This window comes from Equus caballus, chromosome 7 (genome assembly GCF_041296265.1).
Source record: "Equus caballus isolate H_3958 breed thoroughbred chromosome 7, TB-T2T, whole genome shotgun sequence".
NCBI lineage: Eukaryota > Metazoa > Chordata > Mammalia > Perissodactyla > Equidae > Equus > Equus caballus.
In genome coordinates this window covers 81138468-81164580 of record NC_091690.1, presented here as the reverse complement: position 1 = coordinate 81164580, position 26113 = coordinate 81138468, and the positions used below count along the sequence as shown (strand labels likewise).

General features: G+C 36.7%; 2 protein-coding genes and 1 long non-coding RNA gene across 9 annotated transcripts in view; 1 reads left to right on the top strand and 2 right to left on the bottom strand.

The window, feature by feature from the left end:
- Positions 1-7820, bottom strand: part of ZNF143 (zinc finger protein 143) — a 61903-nt gene extending 54083 nt beyond the window's left edge. Inside the window, exon 1 of one of the 7 annotated variants that reach the window (XM_070274752.1) lies at positions 7677-7820. Coding sequence is in view for 2 of the 7 variants with exons in the window: in XM_023646028.2 (XP_023501796.2) it covers positions 7677-7799 (123 nt within the window). In the remaining 5 variants the exon portion in view is untranslated. The remainder of the gene's footprint in view (positions 1-7676) is intronic. The other 6 variants (XM_001504913.7, XM_023646028.2, XM_005612161.4 and 3 more) reach the window with 6 other exon arrangements.
- A 70-nt stretch (positions 7821-7890) lies between these two features.
- The window catches only part of LOC111774351 (uncharacterized), a 94827-nt gene continuing 76604 nt past the window's right edge, over positions 7891-26113 (top strand). The window contains exon 1 of the long non-coding RNA XR_002809322.2: positions 7891-8025. This is a non-coding gene — a long non-coding RNA (uncharacterized lncRNA). The remainder of the gene's footprint in view (positions 8026-26113) is intronic.
- The window catches only part of IPO7 (importin 7), a 50322-nt gene continuing 39595 nt past the window's right edge, over positions 15387-26113 (bottom strand). The window contains exons 17-25 of the mRNA XM_023646027.2: positions 24975-25041; positions 24766-24891; positions 24218-24315; positions 22762-22857; positions 21589-21809; positions 21284-21489; positions 20293-20499; positions 18359-18475; positions 15387-17532 (exon numbers count right to left, since the gene is read on the bottom strand). Coding sequence (XP_023501795.1) covers positions 17435-17532; positions 18359-18475; positions 20293-20499; positions 21284-21489; positions 21589-21809; positions 22762-22857; positions 24218-24315; positions 24766-24891; positions 24975-25041 — 1236 coding nt within the window. The 3' untranslated portion in view covers positions 15387-17434. The remainder of the gene's footprint in view (positions 17533-18358; positions 18476-20292; positions 20500-21283; positions 21490-21588; positions 21810-22761; positions 22858-24217; positions 24316-24765; positions 24892-24974; positions 25042-26113) is intronic.

The window sequence follows — 26113 nt, the reverse complement described above, 5'->3', positions numbered from 1 at the left end:
AGGTAACCTTAACTTGTTCCATCTGCTAGAGACACAAATATTTATAAACTAGGGAGTTTCGTATGGTACCTGATTCATGGTTGAAATTTTAAAACAGAAGCTATAAGATCTCTGGTTGTGCCTGTCTATATGCATGCATGTACGTTATAGATACGGTATTTTTCTACCGCTGGATGATATTATTAAAGTTAACTTCTAATAAGCTCTATTAAGTGCTTACATAAATTATTTCTAAATATAATAGAGACTAACCCAAATGCTTTTCAACTTAACATGACATAAAATAGTCTTTGGTAAATGAAAGCTTGTTTAAGCTGTTGGTTTAATTAAAATAGACATGTCTTCAGAGTTACCAGCATTGGACAGAATGCAGACGCGCAACTTTTATTCTTCCTGAGTTATTAGTCAAATAAGCTCATGTTAACTCTGCTACAAAAAAGCTCAGCAAGAAAAAAATAACTTCAGATGATGGCTAACTGCTTTAACGTCTCATGAAATTTTCATGAACAATGTAAGTATAATTGCTAAGAACAAGTGAATTATATAAATGTTAAATGAAATAATTTCTAGGTGCAATAATTATGTTTTATGAAAGTATGTGTACTTAAAAATAGCTTCCCCAAATCTTTTTGGTAACTTGAAACTTTAGAGTTTTACTAAATGAAATCAAATGATGGAAAATTCATTGAATATCTAGGTCGTTTCCAGATAAAATAATAAAACATTAATTACTGAACAGAGGTTGATCTACTTTTAGCTTCTTATTACAGAGAAACTAAAAGACAAATTTGGGTCTGTTAATAAACATGTTTTGTGTTTTATTAAAAGATTGCACTATGGAAAAACATGTTTCTACAATTTATAAAATGCATTCATAAATTTCCCATAAAGAATATGGATATCACATACAGTTTACAATTACTTCTTAACTAGAAATTAAGGTTTTTTGTTTTGTTTTTTTAAGATTTAATTTTTCCTTTTTCTCTCCAAAGCCCCCTGGTACATAGTTGTGTATTTCTAGTTGTGGGTCCTTCTAGTTGTGGCATGTGGGATGCTGCCTCAGCGTGGCCTGACGAGCAGTGCTACGTCTGCGCCCAGGATCCAAACAAGCGAAACCCTGTGCCACCGAAGTGGAGCGCGCTAACTTAACCACTCAGCCATGGGGCTGGCCCCAAGAAATTAAGGTTTCTAAGGGTTAAAAATTCTAATTAATATATGTAATTAAAGCTACTAAAAATAATAAAGGAAAAATCTCTGTATGCAAGGAAAATAAGATACATGTTTTGGTAAGAAAAGGTGTAAGGAACAGAGATGCATTTTTGTTGTGGAAAGGAAAATAATTTTGTCCCAAGATAAAGCTGGTTATTCTGAATTTGAAAGAGACCAAGGGACAAACTAAAATGGATGTAAAAAGTTATAGAAGGTTTAAGAAAAAGGAATCTTTGGAAAGGAATTTTATAGGTGCTGAGGGCTAATTGAGATTGGAATAAATTTAATTAAATGAATGAGTTTTAATATCAAAAGTAAGCTGGGACAAAATTAAAATTTGAGTTTTTCTCTCTCTGTTAAAAGGACAAAAAGAGACAGAGAGACAGAGAGAGAGAGAAAATCTTACCTTGTATGGTCAAGTTAACAAAAATTAAATTATTTCAAGAATTTTAAAAATAAGCTTTAATATCAATAGTCTATTTACATAAAACCAGAACTTAATTTTCTTTTCATCCCTTTAAAAGAAAGTATTCTTCGAGTATTGGTCTGCTCCTGATAAAGGGATTGTGAAAGGTTTTTATAACTATGAAAGCTTAGGACCTTCTGTTTTATCAGAACTATTTCCTGAGCTTTATGTTAAAAGCTGAGTCTTTTCTATTAAAAAGAACTACGGTTTTACAGCTATGTAACCTATTTTGTCTTTGAAATCTTTTGTCACTTTGGTAAAAAAGATAATTAAATATTGAGTTTCATAATGATCTGTGATCCTATTCAGGCAAGTGTTTTAAAACATCTGATATCTTTGATGAAGTTTCCAAAATCAAATTCTAGATGAAGTCTTTTTTGACCTCTAGCTAACTTTGGGTTTTTCAGGAGACCCCTGAAATATTTCAAAAGATCTGTTCTCTCTCCTTATAAAAAGAGGGGTATTGAACTAATTAGGCTTATTTGAGATGTTAAATTACACAGGAAGCATTGTCAAATAAGAAATAACATTAAGCCTTCTTCATGTTAGGTAGGACTGTATATAAGAATTCCAGAAATTATGTGAAATTCCTAAAAATCTGACATGTTCTGGTATCACATTATTAGTCATAATTCTAGTTATTGTAAAATGTTGTATGTAACAGAAATAACAAAATTTCTTTATCAATAGCATTATAATAAACCATTTTTAAGTTTTTGGTCATTTATAGTTGCTCTGATGCTTCTGCAAAATGCTTCATACCAAATCAGAGAAATTAAGATGGGTAAACAATAGCTGTAAACAAACAGTCAGGGCTATGGAGAACGAAGACAGTCGCTTGGTTCTTCCCAGCTCCTTGGCAAACCCCACGTTTTAGTTTTTACATTCCTTCACCCACCTTAGGAAAAACTATTTCTGTGCCCAGAGACCACAGAACTCCTCCCTCTGGGTCCTTTGAGCACCTGCAGCTGGACTTCATCAACTGCCACTTAGTATGGGTTATCAATCTGTTCTTGTTATCGTATGTAAGTTTTCCAGATGGGTTGATCTGCCACAAAGCTGATGCCGTCACAGTGCCAAACAAAACTATTAGAAAATGTGTTTCCCACTTGGGATACACTATCCACAATCTCCAGTGATCCAGGCATTCACTGGGCAAATCATATGAGCCTTAATGAAAAACTTGCAAACTTCTTGGAATTTTCACTCCCCATCACTCTCAATTGCCAGGCAAAGTTGAGAGAATGAAAAAACTGGATTCGAGCAGAACAAGAATTAGTTACATGGAACTTAATGAACTGATGAGGATGATTATAATTTTTATGACGTTTGATCTGAAATATTACCTCTTAAAAATCTTTTGGTTTTCCAGATTGAAGGAAACTCTTTTCTTTTCTCTTAAGCTATGACTTACAGCAATTTGGTGAATTATACCTTTTTAAGCAGAATTGAAACAATCACTTTTTTCTCCCTAACCCGATCCCTCCAGAATTCAGAAATTCTCAGTGAGTATTCTTATTGTCATGACAACATATTTATTTGCATAAGTTCAATAAAAATCTGTTCTCCTTGTAACAGGACACAACTGGAAACACTGGTTATATTACCAAGGCTTTGACTGGAATGCCATATTTGAGAGAGACATGCATAAACTCAGATATGACCAAACAGCTTAAGGAATTAAGGTTGACTCTATGAAGCCAATAAAACCCCTGGGAAGAAACAGCCTCGTACCCCACTTACAGAGTTCCCCACAGTCTAACCAAGTGAGTAAAGAAGGTCACTTGCTGGCAGGTGCAAGTTATGTTGGGACCCTCAAGAGGAGAGGAATTCACTCAATGTATAGGTATTGCAGGCAGAATATCTGCTTGGAGTTTTATCCTCAAGAGGCCATTAAAAGTTCAATTTGGAGATTCCTTACAAAAAGTTCCAGCAAAGCAAATTTAAAAGAGCCTATATGTCAATCACTATTCTTGCTGTACTTATGTAAATAAGTGAGCCAAGTTTATTGAAACTAGACTTACTCTCCAAATTAGTCTTAATTTGACTACATAATTTGATAAAAATAAGGGTGATTTTAGACAGAAAAATTGTTTCAGTAGAAACTGTAATACACATTTGTCAATATTAGATTCTAGTGCTGTTAATTTTTCTTCAAGTTTTGTTGTTAACCTAAAAATTGGACTGGATCCTAAATTCTAGTATCCTCCAATATTTGGCTACAACTGTACAAACTAATGTTTCCAATTTTTCTCCCACTTTTGACTTGGAATCATAAAAACTAAAGCTGCCCTTTTCCCTGAAGCCTTGCAAACTGAAGCTGAACAACTTGATATAAACTTGAGATCTCCACAATAGCTCATGTTTAGATAACCTTCATGCATGTTACTGTAAGAACCACTCAGAAAGTGTACCTGAACATCCAATGACATCATCAGAGACATTTCAAACTGCAAAAGACGCTTTGACCTGAACATCTACAATCTTCTTGACTGGCTGCCCCTAGGCTCAGAAACTGGTTTATAATTTGCTCCAACCATTAACCTTTGTTTTTCTTTGTTTCCATAGAAATACCTCTTATTAAATACCTGATTGCTTAGACCAGAGACCTAACTTTGGGAATCCATCTGCATCACCACCTTCTGAAATGAGACAAAACTGTTTAACTGAAGTGACCTATTCAATGAAATAATGGAACAATTTACCAGCTCAATTTTGGATATATTAAACTTTCAGGGAAATTTCAGAGAAGGGAACTGTTGGGGCCCATGGCAAGCCACCCCAAAATATGTCACAATGGCCTATTGATTATTTTAAGTTAAAGTTACTTGAGAAGCAAAAAGGGCATCCTGACTTTTCTCTCTCTGTTCTCCCTGAAAGCAGGATATAAATCTCCCATGTGAAGGGTGCCCTCCCTGTGATAAGGCTGAGAGAGACATCCTTATCAGCAGAGCTAGGGAATCCAGGGCCAAGAAGCCGACATAAGCAAACCTTGTTAATTTTACTAATTTACTACCTCAAGCCTAAACTTTGTTCAAATTCCTTTCTTCTTACATACTCCAAATCTAAGTTTCTTCATCCTGTCATTCCTCACAAACTTATTGTTTCTTTGTATAAAAAGATAGAAAAGCAGCCTGCTTTGCTCATCTCAGAGAGCATCATTACACTATGATCTCCAATACGCACATATTAAATTGGGGTTTCTCCTGTTAATCTGGTCTTGTGTCAGTTTTATTATTAGTCTAGCCATAAGAACACAAGAAGGGTAGAAAGTAGAATTTTCCCCTCTCCGAAGCCAAAGTTAAGTGCTGAGTAAAGTGGTATTTTAAGCACAGATAATGTAGTTTGTAGTTAAATGCCTGTGTCTACTCATTAATGGACAAGTTATTTCCAGAGGGTGCAGAGTTCCCACTATAGCATAGTTTTAAAATGAGATTAGATTTATGGGACAGTATGGAGAAAAGTGTATCATTTTTTTTCAAATTTTTTTTTCTTGAGAGAGAGGGAGATTTCTCAGTCTAAATCCATCTTAAAAACATCATTTTGATTAGTAGTACAATAAAGTTTAAAACAGTCTCACAAAAGCTGTCCCTTAAAATGCAAATTAAGCATAGAAAGGAGTAATGACACACAGAACCCAACTTTTAAAAAATTACTATGTCCTGAAATAAAGCCAGGAGCAAAACCACTCAGAACTAGGTAAAACCTCAGATTAAAAACCAAAACAAAACAACACTAGATAAAAACTTCAAAATTAAGTAATAAAGAAAACCTCAGGACTCAGAAAGTTCTCCTCATATGATCATAAACTGCATATACACTATAAATAATTCATAACAGCCAAAGTAATAGTAGAGGCCCAATTCCCCAATCCAGCTAGGTCATCTTTCCACGAAGAACAAGATTCACAGCAACATGCCAACTTGCAGGAAAGGGCAATGGACATTTCGCAAATCATATGTCTGACAAGCGACTTTTATATACAGAAGCTTACAACTCAATAACAAACAATACAACTTAAAAATGGGGAAAAGATCCAAATAAACATTTCTCCAAAGAAGATATACAAATCGTCAATAAGAAGCACATGAAAAAGTGCTCAACACCATTAGCCAATGGGAAATGGAAATCAAAATAACAAGAAATACCACTTCATACCCACTAGGATGGCTACCATCTAAAAGACTGATAATAAGTGTTGGCAAGGATATTGAAAAATGGGAACTCTCATACACCACTGGTAGGAATTTAAAATAGTGCAGCCACTTTGCAAAACAGTTTGACAGTTCCTGAAAAGGTTGAGCATGGAGTTATGATATAATCAAGACATTCTACTCCTAGGTATATATATCCAAGAGAAATGAAAACATGTCTACACAAAAACTTGTACACAAATGTTCATAGCAGCATTATGCATAACCGACAAAAGGTGGAAACCACTCAAATGTCCATCAACAGATGAATGGATGAATAAAATGTGTTATGTCCATACAATGAAATATTATTTGGCAATAAAAAGAAATAAAATACTGATAAAAGCTATAATATGAATGAACCTTGCAAATATTATAAGTGAAAGAAGCCGGTTACAAATGCCCACATACATACTGTGTGATTCTATTTACATGAAATGTTCAGAATAGGCAAATCTGCAGATTAGTGTTTGGGGAGGGGCAGGTTTAAGGGGAAATGGGGAGTAACTTAACGGGTATAGAGTTTCTTTTTGGGGTGATGAACATATTTTAAAATTGGGTTGATCGTCGCATAACTCTGAATATATTAAACCTATCTAATTACACACTTTAGATGAATTGTAAGGAATGTGAATTATATCAACAAAGCTATTATTTTTAAAAAATAAACGAGGGCTATGGAAAAATAGGCACGCAAATGCTGCCAAATAATGTGAATTTCAAAATCAGTCAAAATACGCCTAGAGAAAATCAGTTAAGCATCTTATCGGAGCTTTCAGTGATCTCCTTAGCACCTAATCTCTTATTGCTTAACAATGAACTTACACTACACGCTGGGCAAGAGAAAATATTAAATATTGCACATATTTTTGTCAACTACAGCAAAATACACGCATCCTCTAGCAAGATTCCGGACGAAGCCAAGCACAATCTCGAACCTATGATTTTTCACTATATCCCCATTTGATTATGCCAGCTGATTAGGCACTGCCAAAGCAAAAGCTGAAGTTGATCTTACACAAACAATGGGTTTTACTTTCTTTCCCAGTTTTTGCTTAACTTCATTAATGCGGAAAACAAAATGATAAAAAAAAAAAAGGGGGGGGAATAAAAATTGGTTCACGTTCCACAATAAAATATTACAAAGCAAGTAAAGGATTCATTCACTTTTGGGCCAAAATCGAGAAAAAAGAGGAATGATAAAACTGACAATTTCTAACATTCGATGTTAGGCCTCAGTAACCTACAATGTAAAAAAAAAAAAGGGAGGGAAACAAGAAATCTGTGTACGATCTGGGTGGGAGGAAATTCTGGGTGCGATGTGCAGGCGGGCCCTCGGCCAGCGCCGCCGCCGGCGCCCCAGCTGGGGCCTGGTGCGGCCCGCGGCCCGGCGTGTCCGCCCGCGGAGCTTCGCCTCGGCGGCGCCTGGGGACTCGCTCCGCGCGGAGGTCAAGCCGAGAAGCGCCGCTAGGCTCCCGAGGGCTCCACCCTCCCTTCCTTCCCTCCCTCCCCTGCGCGGTCCCCTGAGGGGAACAGGCGGGGCGCAGCGCGCAGAGATAAGTGGGGGGGGTTGCGTCCTCAGCGAGAAAAGCTCCGCCACCCCAGAGTGGCGGCCGCGGGTTATTAATAAACTCCGCTTCTGCCCAGGCGCCGCTACCGCGACCGGCCGTAGGATCGGCAGGGCCTGCGGCGGAGGCTGAACAGCCGGAGTCAGAGCCCAGGCCCAAGCGGGCCCGCGCCGCCGCGCTGAGGGCGGCGGCCGGGCGGAGAATAATGCACACTGGGTAAAAACACATTTATATACGAACCTCCGAGAAAATTTTCCAACAATTCCTTCGTCCGACCACCATGCACCAGGACAGGAAACAGCCGCCCGGCCCCCAGGCCCCGCAACCCGCATACCGAGTCTGAAGCCCGCCCCCAGCTTCCATTGGGCTGTCATGACGTCACTCACCGGCCACTTCCTGCTTGCCATTGGTTCAAATTTAGGCCACGCGAGAGGAGACCGCCTTATCCACGCCCCCTCTTCGAAACGTCAGCCTCGCCTGGCCTTACGGCCGGTGCCTGAGTGGCTTGCGCTAAGTGCGGAATCAAAGTTGCTGTGTCTGACTGGTCGGCAGAACCGCTCATCCCAGACCGACACCGCCTGGCTGACAAGTGAATTATGCTGATTCTGGGGCCCCAGCGGGAGGCGCCATTTTGTAGCCAGGGAGGGAGGCTGGTCCTTGTGACTAGCCGGGAGGGAGAAGGGGTGACGGGCGCCATTTTCCCCACAGGGGCTAGGAGGTGGCATTGGCTCTCCGGTGGGCTTGCTGAAGCGCGTTCTGGAGACCGGTTGGGCTTTGTCTAGTGACCGCCGAGTGTCGCCCGTTGGGAGGGAAGTGGTAGGGAGGCCTAAGGACAGGATGGGACGCCTGACCGTCCTCTGGGAGCTCTCGGCGCCAGCTGAGGCCTTTGGTCGTGGGCGAGGGCTTTCCCGAGACCTGCTGCATGCGGGTCCTTGGCTGCCAAGCCTGCCTGCGCTTCTTCCAGTCCCCGGGGCACCCCCCTTTGGTGGGAGGTTAGCCTCCTGCTCCTGCTGAAGTTTCGGCGGAGCCTGTCAACGGGGCGGTGGTCTTGAACTCTGCTGGGAAACACTGCGGATGCTTTTGCGCTTTCGTGCTATTTAGGTTCAAAATTTGAAGTCGTCTGTAATGGTGTCTCTGCCTTCTCTTCTACTTTCCGTTTTGCGTGTCCTGAATTAAAGGAAAGTTAAAAAGGTGGGAAAAGCATTGACTCGGGCTCCCCAAACCTGTTAACAATGGATACAAATTAGTTGTGAAGTTTAGGTAATGTTTTCTTGTAGCTCTCAACCCAAATTTTGAACTATTGGGAATACTAGTCATTTCAGGAGTATTCAGTAAGTATTCATTTTCTTTGGCAAGCAGGCGAAGTAAAGATGAGATAAAGTGTATAGACTGTAGATTTGCTAAATCGGGCATTTCAGGTGTAGAATTGAGTTATTAAGAGAATGAGGAGGCTGGGCCCCTTTCAGGAGGTTTGTGTCATATTTAGAAAAAGTGGAAAGAGCAGGATGATGTTTGATTTAGTGTCTTTGCATTTCAGGTGACTATAGAATGGCCAAGGTGTTAAATCAAAAGGATGTCATAGCCAGCCTTCTAAGAGAGGATAATTAAAATGTTTTGGTTTACAGTTGAGTCCAGTTTGAGATTGTAACGTTATCTCCTTTTTGGTGAGGAGTAGGGAGCAGACTGAGCCCAACCAAGGCATAGTTGCATAATTGGTGCCCAAACGCCATTCGGACGAAAAAAGGACTCTGAGTTTTGTTTGAATACATTTTCTTTAGAAGTTTAAAGTAGTTATTGTTTACACCCTTATAAAAAATGAAAGATGTGACACATAGAATTGGATTAGGTTACTTGAAACTGGAGGAACCGGCTCACTTAAAAATCTCCTACCCAATGGATAGATTCCCTTTGTCACAGACAAGTACAGTTCAGGTGAAAAACAAGGTGTTTTAATTTATACTTTCTGTACCTTCCAGATATTGTATTTGTATTTTGTGATCAGAAATGTTATGAAAAGAATCAACACACTTTTATGCAGTTTAGCCAATTCATTACTAAGTCTTATGCCTTTAGTCTGCTCATTAAGACACTAGTACAGAATTTCAAAAGGAACTTAAAAATCACCCTATAATTGTAGGTTGCAGTTACAGGACATCTTTGTATCCCCAGAACCTACCGAGGGATTTTAACAATTGAATGGTGGTGGTGGATAAGATGCTATGATTCTAATCTGATTCAGAGAGAAACCTTAATTCTGCTTTTGTCACAGGTAATGGAATTTTGTGTTAATATTTACCAGTGACTGTAGAACAGTTCAAATGTATGTAGTATTCAGATCCACCCATAATCTTCAGATTTTCCCCAAATCACCTCTTGTACCTTCTATCTTACTACATTTTATCAGATTAATGGCTTGAAAATATTTCACTTCCAATCAATGTTAGTCTAGGCTGTTACAAAAAGCTGGACTGTTTTTCCAGTTTTCTGAATAAGTTAATTTATTTCTAGCTCCTTTCAAAAACTGTTACCATCATGTTTCTTAAAATATTTCAGGGGCCGGCCCTGTGGCGAGTGGTTAAGTTTGTGCGCTCTGCTTGGGCGGGCCAGGCTTTCGCTGGTTCGGATCCTGGGTGCAGACATGGCACCACTCATCAGGCCATGTTGAGGCAGCATCCCACTTAGCACAACCAGAGGCACTCACAACTATGATATACAACCATGTACTGGGGGCTTTGGGGAGAAGAAAAAAAATTGGCAACAGATGTTAGCTCAGGTGCCAATCTTTAAAAAAAAAAGAATATTCAGATCCCACAATTAGAAGGACATGCAACTAAGATATACAACTGTGTACAGGGGGGGTTTGGGGAGATAAAGCAGGAAAAAAAAAAAAAAAGATTGGCAACAGTTGTTAGCCCAGGTGCCAATTCTTAAAAAAAATAAAAATAAATTCAGTAACTCAAAACTTTCTGGAAAATTGGTTCATTTTGGCATTATTTGTACAATGACATAACCGTTAGTGTATGTATAAAGAAAGATACTGAGAAATTATGTATTAAACTCTTAAAAGTATCTCTGGGAGGAGGTGTTATAGGTGATTCTGATGTATTAAATTATTTGTGAAAAATCTGAATTTTTTTATCATGCATTTGTAGATTTTTTTAGACACTAAAGAATTTAAAACCAAACTAGTAGATGCTCTCCATTGAGAGCTGTGACTGTAGAGGCATCACTTATCTCAGAACCTGTTGCCTTATCTGGAAGGCGAAAACCACATATTTATTTGACAGTGTGATTGGGAGGATATATGAGAATGTAGGTAAATGAATGTGGCACAGGGCCTATCAGATGCTTTTTAAGTGCTTGATAAATGTTAACCCATGTCTCTCCAATTCTCACTTTAATGATCTACAGCAGTGGTTACTAAGCACTTTGATAACTCTTGGAGATTCAGAAGAAAGCTATGAAAAATATACTAAAAAATTTGCAGTTTCATAGGGCTCATGGACCCAGAGGTTAAGAGTTATTGGCCTGTAGACTAAACTCAGTTAATCTCTCACTCAGCTTCCACACTGAAAGGATTAATCGGCTTACATTCTTTTGGAAATGTGTTATTAGGTTACTTAAAACATTCCTCTCCAATTTCAGGCAAACTAGTTCTCAGCATACATGTTGACATAAGCAGGGGTATAATACAACTGGTAATATTTTGTTACTGGCTGATTGCATGATTGCCCTATTTCAAGGTTGTCTATAGCAATTCCAGTAGGAATGCAATTTTTGTTTTTACCAACTCTACCCGCTGGCCTCCTGTTAACCCCATTCATTCCATCTTTGAAAATATCACCCAATAGTGAGCCCCAAGGTTTATCAAGTGTGGTTAATGTGTTGTTTATTTTAGTGGCAAAAAAGAGGAAAACTACACTCAATTTCCAATGTTATAAATCTTCTAAAGCCCCTGAAGATTCCAGTTGACCCTTTGAAACTGGCTATCTCCACAAGATTCTAGCCCTCATTTTGGCTTCTAATCTAAATCTAAAGTAGAGCATTCCAGACAAAAGAAAAACTAAGTTTCATTAATACACATAGTACGTCTGCAGTGTTTCAGCTGTACAGTTAAATAGTGGGTAGTCTAGGAACGAAACAACTGTTTTTAAAGTGACTTTATTTTTTTGGACAAACATACTCTTTGAGACAAAGTGAGAACTTTTTTTTTTTTTTGAGGAAGATTAGTCCTGAGTTGACATCTGCCAATCCTTTTTGCTGAGGAAGATCGGCCCTGAGCTAACATCTGTGCCCATCTTCCTCCACTTTATACGTGGGATGCCTGCCACAGCATGGCTTGATAAGCGGTGCCATGTCTGTTTTTCCCCTAATATGGAGTCAGCTGCATAATCATGAGTAAAATTGTTGTTAGGTTGTAGTAAATGCATAAATATTTCATATTACCCTTTAGAGAACTTGAACCAAATTTGAGACTTAGTTTAAGAAAACTGAAAATTGATATCCATATACCATAAAATTCACCATTTTAAGTGTACACTTCATCAGCAGTTTTTAGTATATTCACAAGGGTGTGCAGCTATCATCACTATGTAATCCAAAATATTTTTATCATCCCCTCAAAAAACCCTGTACCCAATAGCAGTCACTCTACATTCCCTTCCCCCAGCCCCCCGGTGACCACTAATCTACTTTGTCTTTATGATCTGCCAATTCTAAACATTTCATATAAATGGAATCTTTTGCATTTGACTTCTTTCACTTTGTTTTCAGGGCTCATCCATGTTGTAGCATACAATGCTACTTATTTGTTTTATTGCCAAGTATGTGATTGTATGATTAATACATTTTATTTATCTATTCATCAGTTGATGGCTGGTTGGGTTGTTTCCTCCTTTGGGTATAATAATGGTACTATGATCAGTTACATACAAGTTCTTGTATGGATATGTTTCATTTCTCTTGGATACATACATCTAGGAGTGGGATTGCTGGGTGACACAATTTACCACCTTTTTAGGAACTGCCAAACTTCCAAACAGAGAAGCATTTTATATCCTATCAGCAAGTATGAGGGTTCCAGTTTCTCTGCATCCTCACCAATACTTATAATTGTCCACCTTTTTGATTATATAGACATGCCAGTAGGTGTGAAATCATTATCTCATTTTGATTCTGATTTGCATTTTCCTAATGACTAGTGATGTTGAGCATCTTTTCCTATGGTACTGGCCATTTATTTCTTTGGAGAAACATCTACTCAGATTTGTTCCCATTTTTATCTTTTTTTTTTTGGTGAGGAAGATTGTCCCTGAGCCAACATCTGTGCCAATCTTCCAGTTTTGTATGTGGGTTGCTACCACAGCATAGCCTGATGAGCAGCGTGTAGGTCTGCACCTGGGATCAGAACTTGTGAACCCCAGGCCACCCAAGCAGAGTGCGCCAACCTAACCAATACACCATGGGGCTGGCCCCTCTTTCCCATTTTTAAAGTGCGTTTTTTTGGGTTGAGCTCTAAGAGTTCTCTATATATTTACGATGTGCAAATATTTTCTCCCATTCTCTGGTTTGTCTTTCCACTTTCTGCAAGGTGTCCTACGAAGCACAAAGTTTTAAATTTTGAAGTCCAACTTATTTATTTTCTTTTGTTGCGTGTGCTGTGGTGTTACGTTCAAGAAACCTAATTCATAGTAACAAAGATTTATGCCTATATTTTTTGCTAAGAGTTTTATAGTTTGAGATCTTACACTTAAATCTTTGAACCACATTTTTGTATACGGTGTGAGGTAAGGATCCAACTTCATGCTTTTGCATGTAGGTACCCAGCTATCTCAGAACCATTTGTTGAAGATGATTCTTTCCTACACTGAATGGCTTGGCACCCTTGTCGAAAACCAACTGTTCATAAATTTAAAGGTTTACTTCTGGACTGTAAATTTTATTCCACTGGTCAGTATTAAGGTGTCTATCCTTATACTAGCACTATTATCATGATGACTAAATCACATTCAATTTCAAGATTGTTTTGGCTATTCTGAGTCCCTTGTATTTCCATACAAATTTTAGGATCAGTTTGTCAATTCCTGCAAAAAAGGTAGCTGGGATTTTATAGGAATTACACTGAATCGATAGATCAATTTTGCAAGTACTGCCATTTTCATGATACTGTCTTGCAATTCATGAACATGGGATGCCCTTCCATTTACTTAAGTCTTCTTTCAACAGTATTTTGTAGTTTTCAGGGCTTTTCCATTTTGTTAAATTTATTCTTAAGCATTCTTTATACTATTCTAAATGGAAATTTCTTAATTTCACTTTCATTGCTGCTGTGTAGAAAGAGAATTGATTTTTCTATATTGATCTTATGTCCTCCAACCTTAAAGAAGACATTAGCTCTTTGTGTGTATATTCCTTATGGTTTTCTGTAAGATCATGCCATCTGCAAATATAGTTTTACTTCTTCCTTTCTAATCTAGATATCCTTTTTTTCCTCTTCTTGCTTAATTGCCCTTCCTAGAACCTCACGTATAATGTTGAATAGAAGTAGCAACAAGGGCATGCCTGTCTGGTTCTTGATCTTAGGGGGAAAAGCTTTTAGTTTTTCATCATTAAGTCCACTAGCTTTAGGTTTTTCATACATGCCCTTTATTAAGTTTGAGGAAGTTCCTTGTATTTCTAGTTTGAGTTAATTAAAAGGATTTTAAAAGAAACTACTTTAAAAGACTCTGATAGGAAACACTTAAATATAGGATTCAAATATTGAGTGTAATTGACAAATTTCAATCTATACATGAAAGCAGGATCTATAAATATATAAAGCAATTATCACCTGTGCCTTAAAAAACCTGCAGGGGGGATTACTCAGAAAAAGTTACTTGAAAGATCTTTACTCCTCCCATAGTGATAAAATCCTGGATTTCTAGCTGGGCACCTGGTTTCCCTTTGTAAGAACCACAAGCACCAAGGTGTTATTGCAATGGTGGCCAACCACACCGAGGATAAAACCTAGAATTCATAAGGGATGTTAACAGTCACAATCTTCACCAAAACTTAAATTATATAGAACAGAACTGACATTTTTATAACTGATATGTTTTAATGTAATTTTAGGTCATTCATTTTATAAACACTTAGGGAATGCCTACTATGCTTAAGGCATTGTGCTAGATTTTCCCAAAGACATGGTTTAGTCATATTAATACAGTCCTTAATGCCTTTTTCTTCATGTTTGCTTCAGGGGCTACATGTAGGGCTGAATAGCAGCATACTGCTATAGGGCTGTGGTTTGGCCACCACTGCTCTATGCTCTTCCAGAGCTGAGCAGAGCAGTCATTATCTTCATAAAGTGTGTAGATTAGTAATCACCATTTTATTAACTGCAGAGAAACAAATTAACTTCCTTTATTTAATACTGATCAACGAATTTTTTTTAAAAAAGGATGGTTTAAGTTTACAAAAAGTGAAGATTTTATGCTATCAGCCATTAAAAAAGACAAATACTGAAACTCAAAATCAGAATTAACTTTTATAAATCAAAAAATAAATATAAGTTATAGGTCAGTGAAACTCTGGGAAAAGCTGTATGTTAAACAAATAAAATCTGTATGCGGCTAATTACAAGTTTGTAAATACGCTCAAAAAATTATCCAGAAGTCCCTCGTACAACCTACTCTAGAAACAGTGACACATATCAAGATCCATAATCTGTTAAGAAAACTATAATTTGATGTTAAATTTAAGGAAATACTGAAAATAATTGAGGTATATATTTGATGCATTAGAAACTACCATTTGAACACTAATATTAAATATAGTTTAATTTTAAGGTCTTTAATTTAAGTTAAAATCCATAAATGGAGATTAGTTTAGATTGTATGACAGCAGACAATAAACTTGTTCTCAAAGACATGCCAAATACATTTCTTGAAATAAAACCTCAGCAAACGAGAATTTTCATACTGTGCATGGGAATAACTAAACCTTTATTAGATATGGTTTTCCAATAACAATGTGAAAATTGGAATTATCAATTCAAAGAGCAGTGAAGTCTGAAATTTAAAAAAGTAGACTAGGTATTAGGGGATAAAAGGTAAAGGAAGACGAAAATGTTTAATACTATTCAATATCTCCCCTCTGTACACAATGTTGCATATATACAACTACTCCGTTTTAATTTTACTGGTTTTATATAATAGTGAAATCCCCTTAAGCAACCTAGGGTATACAGATGGTGTCCAACTTAGAGGAAAAAAAGTAGAAACACACTTGATTAACAGTTTTCACCCACACATTTTAGACAATTCTTTTTTTTCTGTTTTTGCCAAGATTTTCATAGTAAATTCATAAATATAGGAAATACTTTCACTCCTTCAGTGTTAAAATAGAAAACCAAACAGTGCCAACAGTAGTGGCTTAATTACTGGCATACAAGAAAAACACAACACCAATGGGTTTTCTTCATTATGCATTTTAAATATCAATATGTGCATTTGTTTCATTTTTACAGTTATAAATTTTCTAGTCTGTTATAGACAACAGCATTTAATAGTTTTGACTCCATTGAGATGTTGCTTTCAATTTGAAATTGTGTGTATACATATATATATAAAAAATAACCCAATGTATGACTCATCTGACAGATGTTTATGATCAATAAAGGCTTATTTTTGAACATGCTGTTAGGAGAGAGGGAAGCAAGCCAACCTCTCTACATTGTTTTGTTGCTGGCTTGTTTTTACAGTGGTATCAAGAGTGGTTTTCGGAGGGAACCATGTACCTTCAGCCTATCTAGTTAAGATCAGATACCACAATCAACACGAGGGATAGGGGAGAGATGGGGAAAGGGGGGGTGAGCAGGTGTTAAATGCCAAATTTTAAAGGTGTGCATTTTGCACGCTTTCTAGGTACAGGATAAAAACAGGCCAACGAGAAAAGAAATTTATAATTAGGAAAAAACTGCAATCAAATCAAGACATAATAGCCGAATTAAGTTCTTTTAATAGATTGCATATATAGATGTTTAGCCATACTCTTTGATCAACTCTTTAAGAGTAGAACTTTATATCCAATTTACATGCTTCAAATATCACCTTTCTTATTTGTTACAGTAAAGTCTCGTATCCAAATATCCACTTGTACACTGAGAGCTTTAAGAAAAAACACGACACAGAGGGAGTTGCCATTTTTTAGCAGCAATGAAGTTATCACTAACCCCTTTTAACATACCGAATTCAAGTCACTATCAGAGGTGAGTGCACCACAAAGTCATCAGGTACAAAATTGCTAGTTCATTTTTAAATTAATAACTTGAAATTACCCCTGCCCCCCACCCCAATACATCCCTTCTTTTTATAAACAGCAAACATTTTGCTATTTTATACATAGGCTAGCAGGCTTGTTTCAATATGAAAGTGCTAATTCATTTACAGATTTTTTTTTAATCAGTTATGTAGTGCTACAATAAATGTCCAATAATCTACATAGGAACCATCTTTGATGAATGAAAATGATGAAGACTGAATAAGGCTATCGATTACCTTATTTACATATAAAGGATAGATACCCAATGGTGAGGAAGAGACAGAAATCGGACAAATACTCATAGGTGTAAAAATTACATCTACCTTTGAGCTTATACTGTAAATGAGACGTTTTAAATAGTCCTGTAGCCCATGCCTATTTTTTCCTCAGAAAAAGAAAAGCTGCCTTCATGACATCCCCTCTTGTTTCAGTTTCCACAGTGTCACTTGAACTTTCACTCAGAATCTTACTTTCTTCGAAAAATAAAGAAAATACCCCCCAAGTACCTCCCCTCCCCCAATCCCTCTGGTTTCTTTTTCAGTGCCAAGTTGCATGATCAGGTCCCACCTTCTGGGTTTTTTTTGTCCATCTATTGATCAATTAGTTTAGAGTAGATAACATGAACCAGTTCTGGAACCGCTACTAGGAGGAACACAAGCTCTTCACTACAATCACACAGCAGGAAAGAAAGTGATAACTCAATTCATCCCTGGTGCCGGGCCTCCAAAATTGAAAGAACTTGGCACAACTGGAGCACTGAATTTGTATCCTCCATGCTTTTCTATCATTTTGGATTCTAGAAAACAAGTAAGTGAAAGTTTAAAAGAGCATTCAATCATCTTACTACTTTGGAGAACAGAAAGAGTTGACAGACATTAACAAGAGCTTAACCATTAGCATTAGCCAGGAAGTTCCAAACTTGACCTCTGTTCTTCCTCCAAATGAACAGGAGAAAGAGGAGTATATGATGAAGAGAAGATAAACTCTCCTGTTGTATGCTGCAGACTTGTCAGTCAACTTTCACTTCCCATTGTTAAAAAAAAAAAACCTTTAAATTCCCCATTTTGAGTCAAATACTGAATCAGCAGGATTCAATCTCCAAAGGGAATAACAGCCATGAATCAAATGCAGGCAAATCCAAATACGAAATACTTTAGAAAGCCGTGCCTTTATAAAGAGGACCCTTCTTTGAATATAAAACTAGTCTGATTAATAGAAAACTGTTAGGCTGTGTATTATCTAAAATGTGCTTTTTTGAAATATATATGGAAATGTTTAAAGATGGAAAGACACGATGATGTTTGGGATTTTCTTTAATATACCTTTAAGAAAAAGCAGTTTTCATACCTTTTAATAGAATTTTCTACTATCAAGCCATCACCATGAGCTTGAGCAACATTTTTAAAGCCACTGCACACTGAAAGTAGTCTTCAACTACACTTAAAATCAGTAATCTGAAGCCAAAACCAAAATTCATTTCTTCATTTCCTTCCTTCAGATTACAGTGAATTCCTATCACCTGCAACAACTGTAGCTTTTATATAATTTTAACTCATTTAGTATAAAATTTTAAAGCTGTACCAAGTCATTAATTAAAGAGGGGTTGTGGCCAATTAACATACCATGGGCTGCTCTTCTTTGATCAGCCAGAGTTGCTATATCCTGTAACTGTTTCCTTTGTTCTTCATTAAGACCATGAGTCAGAGCCTGATACCACACAGGATTACGACTTTGTATAGCTATCAAAAAGAAAATAAAGGGAAAAAAGGCAATAGTAAGAGAGGCCTAGTATTTCCTGTCTATTCTGTTCTCTCTCCTCTACCTCCAGTATTAAAATTCTGATCTATTTTATGTTCTCCCATTAATTTAAATTACTTGTGAAACAAAACATATGGGGGGGAAATCCAGTGTAGCTTTATGCCTCAAAAAACCTAATCACTCTCTTAATATATACCTTTCTAGCAAATAAGGATTCAGAGCCTAAACCAGTTCTAAGTAACAAACTAGGGAAACTGAGAAATAAAATCAACCTAATCCTCTTAAAAGATTCAGTATTAAAGCAACTTGAAAATGATAAGGCTACTTTGGTTAGAATTCTCAAATCCCTAAACGAAAAAACAAAAATTAGAAGCATTAAATAGATGCAAGAGAGGGGCATATGGTACAAAATAAATGTCTTTTTTCTGCATTGCCTATTCAAAAACCTTTCTTAAATATATCTACTGTCTTTCCATAGGAAACTTGCTCTGAAGTACTTAAAATGCTCATACATTTTTATATCATAACCTAAATAATGGTCAAACTCAATCTGTGACAGTTTTTCCCAGAATGTCACAAGACCAGGTGTTAAAAAATCTCACAATGTTTCATGAAAACATGCACTAGATAAGTTGACATATAATGTAGCAAGCCTGACCATGCATTTCCCTATTTCAATTAAGTAGTTATACAAAGGGGGGGAGGGGTGGTGTGTGTGTGCTGAGTGAGTGAGAGAGAGAGAAAAAGATGTTCTCTATTAAGGCTTTCCACAAAATAACTTTTTTTACAGAGTAATTCCAAGAATGAAAACTGATTTCCTCATGTACTAGGTGCCAGGTATTTTGTGGGGGAAATCTGACTGCAAGCACATATTTTCTATTACTACTTTATTGCATTTACTGTGCACGAGCCCTCTATTATAAACCATCCTTTCTGGACTAACATGTATTTAAGTGTACAAAATATAGTCATAGACAAAAGCACGTCAGTCTTGGCACCTCAATCAATTCTTGCTACCTGTCATGTAGCTCAGAAAACATTCCTTTGTGTTCCTGCAACTCTGTATCACAATTGCTTTGTCAATGGGCCTTGGTTATCAGAGAATTTATTCTACATTAAAGTTCATAATGTATAGGAATAATTAATATTCAGCATAGTCATCAACTCTGGAGGTAGAGGGTGTTTCAAATATAGTGCCTATTTTAATTTCTTAAGCTGGATTGTGGAACATAGATGTTTATATTTTGTTGAAATGCAAGTAAGTGATGGTAAAAAACCAAACTGGAACTTATTATTCTGTAGCCACACACTGTGACAAGGGAAAAAAGAAAAGGGATTCTAAAACCATTAATGTTGTAAATGGTCAAATTCTCAGACAGGTAAATGTGGGTTTGGCTGGGGGAAAAAAAAGATATACAAATACATAAACACACAACAAACAGATATAAGAGTTGATACTTCTGGGGAAAGCTAAGAGGCTAGAAATCAGAAGTGGGAAAGAAGTACTGTCACTGTATAAACTTTTTGAACTATACTATTTTTCTATAATGTGCATGCTTCAAAATTACAGTCTAAATAAAAGTAAAATAATAGCATGAGGAAAATACTCTGAAACTCTATGACAACAGTAGAAATAACTTTCGTTACTCTGCCTAACAATTCTAAACCATATTCTAGTTTGAGTTAGATATATATACTCAAAATCCTTTTTTTTAGTGGGCACACACAAACAAGAAGATTGGTTCAGAGAAATGGATTATACAGAGCTATTTGAATTACATATAACAAGTTGACTTACTTTGAAATATAGCTTTAAATATCTGATACTCATCAACAGGATTATCTTCATCATCAATGATTGTAGAATAGCCTTCCAGGGCAGTCTCCTCAGCATCATCTTCTTCCCAGTCTTCATCGTCTCCATCTTCACCTGCTTGCTTAGCCAGTATCTCCAAATATTCCTGCCCATCTTCATCAATGTCATCTTCATCACTCCCCAATTCCTCTGCCAAGTCATAAAATAGGTGCTTTTGTTAATTTTGTTATTCAACAAACTGCCAGTCACCACTGTCAGTAAATTACAAACCACAATTGAATAAATTCAAGGAAGAGTTCCAGGAATTGGTGTTTAAATACATCTTCAGCAATAAATACAAAAAAATTCTCACAGAATTCCAAGAAACCCAACCATGAGTCTTAATACTAGAGGATTGAAAACAGATTACATAACATGAGATTCAGCACTTGTGCTCTGGGCCTTATGGTATATACCAAACCAAATACCAATGGTAAAGTATATAGTTTGTGTTATATCCACAGAACACTTTTGGTGAGACTTTAAAAAAGGCTGGCTAAGCTAGTAAATGATAAAAGACAACAATGACAATAGCTATATAATTTTGGCACCATTAAAATAATTTCTCTTAAATGCCCTATCAATTTCCACTCTTGTAGTCTACAGTGTCTTATGGGTGAAATGTATTAGCCAACATTTAATTAACTTAATTTTATAGTGCAGGTATACTTAGGTTTTAGCACTAATAGATGATAGATGTTCGCCAACACTAAAACCCATAGTTCCCAGAACTGCTTTACATGTTGGAGATATAGCTGAAGGTCCTGCCTTCATGGACCTCACTCTCTAGTGGAAAGATAAGATATTCTATGAATAAATGACATGAGAGCTTTTGGTTACGTTCCCATATTTCTTCAGGAGAAAGGCTAAAAAATCAAGTCCAGTGATATTTCTAACTAGGTAAGTTTGGCTTTCTCCATCACAAATCACTTACCCGTTTCATCATCATCTTCAGCTTCATCATCATCGTCACTGTCATTCTCGTGTTCTGCATGGCAGGCATAAGCTCTTTTTAATCCATTAAATAAAAGGATAAAAGCTGGCAAAATCTGTCCAGAAACCTGATTTAAAACTTGTGGTATTTGTTCCATATCAATAAGAGCACACAGGCCCAGAACACACATCTTTCTGTCATGAAGCCTAAAAAAGAAAATAAAGATTTTCTTCTTTTTCTTTTTTTTTAATAAGCAGAGTTCCCCACAAAATTAAATAAACAAAGATCCAATATATGTCACTTACCCCAAGAAACAATCAACATCATTAAGCCACTGTGTAATAAAATGATTTGTAACTGGTTCAACATTATTAGGGAAGCGAAGATTTTCTAAGGTATTGAGAAGCAGGTGTGGATTATAATACAAAGCTGCAATGGCAACTTGCAGGCACATTGTTCGAAGTTCACTTGTCTTCACTTCTCTTGTCAGTCTCTCTAAAGCTGCTTCCACAAATAAGGGAATGCACTGTAAAGAAAGATAGCAAAATATTCTAAAACTAGGTAATAGCAGTCTAACTATCCTACCCATATCAACTCAATTGTTGCCTCAACTAAACCTTTTTCCCCATTAGATGATCCAATATTTTTATTGTTGAGGCATTTCACTGGGAAATCTAATTTTAGAGAAAGACAAGTTTTCACTGAGATATTAATTAGAGTCTCACCACAATAGCAGTCATAGATTCACAATATTCCTATCGACTAACCTTATCATGGTAATCATTTAGCAATATATACACGTATCAACTCATCAGACTGTATACCTTAAACTTACACAATGTTATATTTCAATTATATCTCAATAAAGCTGGAAAAAAAAAATCCTATTGAAACTGACCATGAAAATTTAATGAATAAATCTATCTTCCTGCAAAGTGATAATAATGTGGCAAGCCAATACTCTCACAACATATAAAAATATCTTAAGTTAAAACTTACCATGCATGATAACAAGTAGCCATAAAATTTGTCATATTTTCATAAATGTGTTAAACATATAATCATTATTATATATTGGTTAAATTTTAAACCAACAATTAAAAGATGTTATGTAAGTGTCATAATAAACAATACCATACTGAATATATAAAAAATGCCCCAAAAGAAAAAAGTTGGGGGCCTGCCTGGTGGTGCAGCAGTTAAGTTCACACATTCCGTTTTGGTGGCCTAGGGTTTGCCAGTTCAGATCCTGGGTGTGGACCTACACGCTGCTTGTCAAGCCACGCTGTGGCAGGCGTCCCACATATAAAGTAGAGGAAGATGGGCACAGATGTTAGCTTAGGGCCAGTCTTCCTCAGCAGAAAAGAGGAGGACTGGCAGCAGATGTTAGCTCAGAGCTAATCTTACCCCCCAAAAAAGGGGAAAGATTCCCTCTGTAAAGCCTCATATAGAAATCATTAATAGTTAGCCTCACTGACCTGATCAATGCCACGCCCTTTGCACTGTAGAATGATGACCTCTAACAATTTTGCTGCATGGCACTCTGCATCTTCTCCTGCAACTCCTGTAAGAACCTGATCAACACAGAATGTAAACTGTAACAATGGATCACGAAACCTTTAAATCAGAGAATTTCCATCCCCTGTCTAAAGTCTCTGGAGTATTTAAGATATTCTAATGAATATGAATGATTGCAGTATTCACTGCACATACTCTCGTCTGAAGCACCTGTGAGGATTTGGAGTGGTTCATCTATCTGTCATATTCCAGCAATCTGGCATCTTTGTCTATATAATCAAAGCACCTCCCCTGTAGTGCCATTCTGGACTTTAGCATGGTGACAACAACTACCTTCTCATACAATCGTGTTAGCTAAAGCACCTTACCTTCCTTAGGCTTTGATGTAAAAAACTACAAAAAACTAAACTGATTATTGCTAGGAAAACCTTTTCTCTACACAAGTCTTATAAAAAATACTAACATTGGAGTGGGAGAGGAGGAGGAAGGAAGAGGCAACCTGTTGCTGGCAAAGGTTATCTGTCCCCAGACAATAAATAAAAAATATGGACTTGATGTGCTGGTTAGCTTTGGAGGACTGGAAGTGTTAAGGATAAGTGTTCTGGGATAGCAAAGTAGATGGTATAGATATCTCTGTTCCCAATGTATTAATACAAACAATGTAATTGGCCATAAACAATACCATAACTAGATGACTATTTTGTGACTAAGTGTTCAGAAAGGAAAGATATCAGTGAGGACAAGCACATCTAAAAATTTCATAGAGCAAAATCATTTTTTAAGTGCCCGATGTTAAACAGCCTGCTCCCTCTCAACAAACATTAGAAATTCAAATGCTACCAATTACACTGACTTTGATATTGAAGGACCTCAATTCAACTATTTTATCCCCTACCTCTTAAGAAAAGTATTTTTTTAAAACAGCATTCACAATAAATTATCTTATGATTTTCCAAGAAATGGTAGAGTACTTTCGACTATTTTTTTAAATGAACCCTCAGATTTTATGATCTTGCTATTTACTAAAAAATTACTGTATAGCCTCCACAAACCCACAGCTTCCAAAGATTTTCTTTATAAGACACCTCGAACCATTCCTGAGTCTTTCAAAAATCTCCCAAATCAGTTCTTGATTCTTTCCTTCTTTTGATTCAAAGCCTAGCATATAACTAGGCTAAAGTAAGCTCCAGGCACCCTAAAAATACAAAACCACTCCCATTAAATGTCAGAGGGCAAAAATACTTGCCAAAGCCATTACTGTGGCATCAGTCTTTCTTAGTTTATAACTATTAAAAGCTTTTATTCTATCAGACTCATATAACAATATCTTTGCCATAACGCAGTATTCACAATTCCCTATTTTTTATAGCACCAGTTTCATAACATATCTTCTTACATTAACTAAAAATGACCTACCTTTTTGCACATACTGTATATCATTTCAAGATACTTGGTATCAGACAGAAGTGTGTCTGTATCAACTGTTACATAATTATGGAGCAGAGGCATCATATCTGTATTAACAAAAAGCATCAGTTAAATATATTTATTAATATAAATGCTTTGTTTCTGAAAAATTTCCTTAGGAAAAGAAAGCAAATCTGAGATTGTTTTGTCCCTAACATTAACTTTTAATTAAAGTATATTCATTTATAATTAAATGTGGAAATGAACCTATTATTAAAGTGAATTCGTTTATATTTAGTAGTTAAACACAAAGATTATACAAAGAAGACTGACAGGGGCGGGTAAGAATATGTGTTAAAGAAAAAATCTAAAGTGATAACTAAATCAAAATATATAACAGAAACCAATGCTATGGGTCATCCTTGAGCATTAACTGCTACTGATAACTTATCCAAACACTGAAGCGCTTAGAATATTTAAAAGTATGTGTTCAAGTGATACTAAAACTGAATCAAAATGGGGGGAATCCTCAGTATTTTTATGTTAACTTGATTTACCTGTGAAGTAATCAAAGCCATCTTGCTGAAAAACTTCAAATACCAGAGGTAGTAGCTGCCACATCTGCGGAGACACCTGCTGACATGTCAAACTATGTGCTAAAGAGAAGATCTCCTCATAGAATTCTAAAAGAGAATACTCAGTCATTAGGACAATGCTTGCTGATGAGAAATAACAGTAAATTCTTAGCACAATTAGAGGTGTATACCTAAGACATGCTGTTGTAAAACAGTTCCAATGACCTGTAAGCAGATTCCCTCAAGCTGCTGGGTTATCTAAAAAGAGAAAAAAAGAATATGGAATTGTGGCACACTGAATGAATTATTAAATAATGTATAATGTAATTCGCTACATTTAAATATGAAGTTAATATTGTTAAATGATTTTAAGTCTGTTTTGAAATGACTCATATTATGAAATTGTGAACCAATCTGGGATTGAAATTCAATGAAATACCATTACAATGAGACAAACACAAAGAATAATAAACAGTTTACCTAAAATAGGGAAAAAATAATATCCTGAAAAAATGCAAATAATTATGAAAATAAAAGAGCCACAGGGCCAGCCTTTAAAGTGTTTAAAGTTGGCACATTCCACTTGGGTGGCTCAGGTTCACAGGTTTGGATCCCCGGTGCAGACCCATACATTGTCAGACATGCTGTAGTGGCAACCCACATATAAAAAGTGGAGGAAGGGGGCCGGGCCGGCTCTGTGGCTCAGTGGTTAAGTTCGCGTGCTCCGCTGCAGCGGCCCAGGGTTCGGATCCTGGGCGTGGACATGGCACTGCCCATCAGGCCACATTGAGGCGGCGTCCCATATCCCACAACTAGAAGGACCTGCAACTAGGATATACAACTGTGTACAGTGGGGGTTTGGGGAAATAAAGCAGAAAAAAAAAAAAAAAAAAGATTGGCAACAGTTGTTAGCCCAGGTGCCAATCTTAAAAAAAAAAAAAAGTGGAGGAAGATTAGCAGGGATGTTAGCTCAGGGCTAATCTTCTTCAGGAAAGAAAAAAAAGGAGCCACAACAATTCTGCAGACTATAGATCTTTTTGTGTGTAAATACAGATCAATTCAGCCCAGATGTAACTGAAAAGTCACCGTCAATGGCTTACAAAAAAATTATTTGAAAGAAGGCATTAGTCCCACCACTCCCAATAATTCTTAAGTCACCTCCATTTATGTAATATTAGATACAGTGAACACCAGGCCCCCAGGTCCTACAAGACAGAAAATACAAATTCCTCTTTAATTGTCAGTATGGTACTCAATTTGATCCCAAATCCCTGATAGCCATCAAAATGTTTTAAAAGGGGGGAGGGGGAATAAGATAAAATTTATTGAT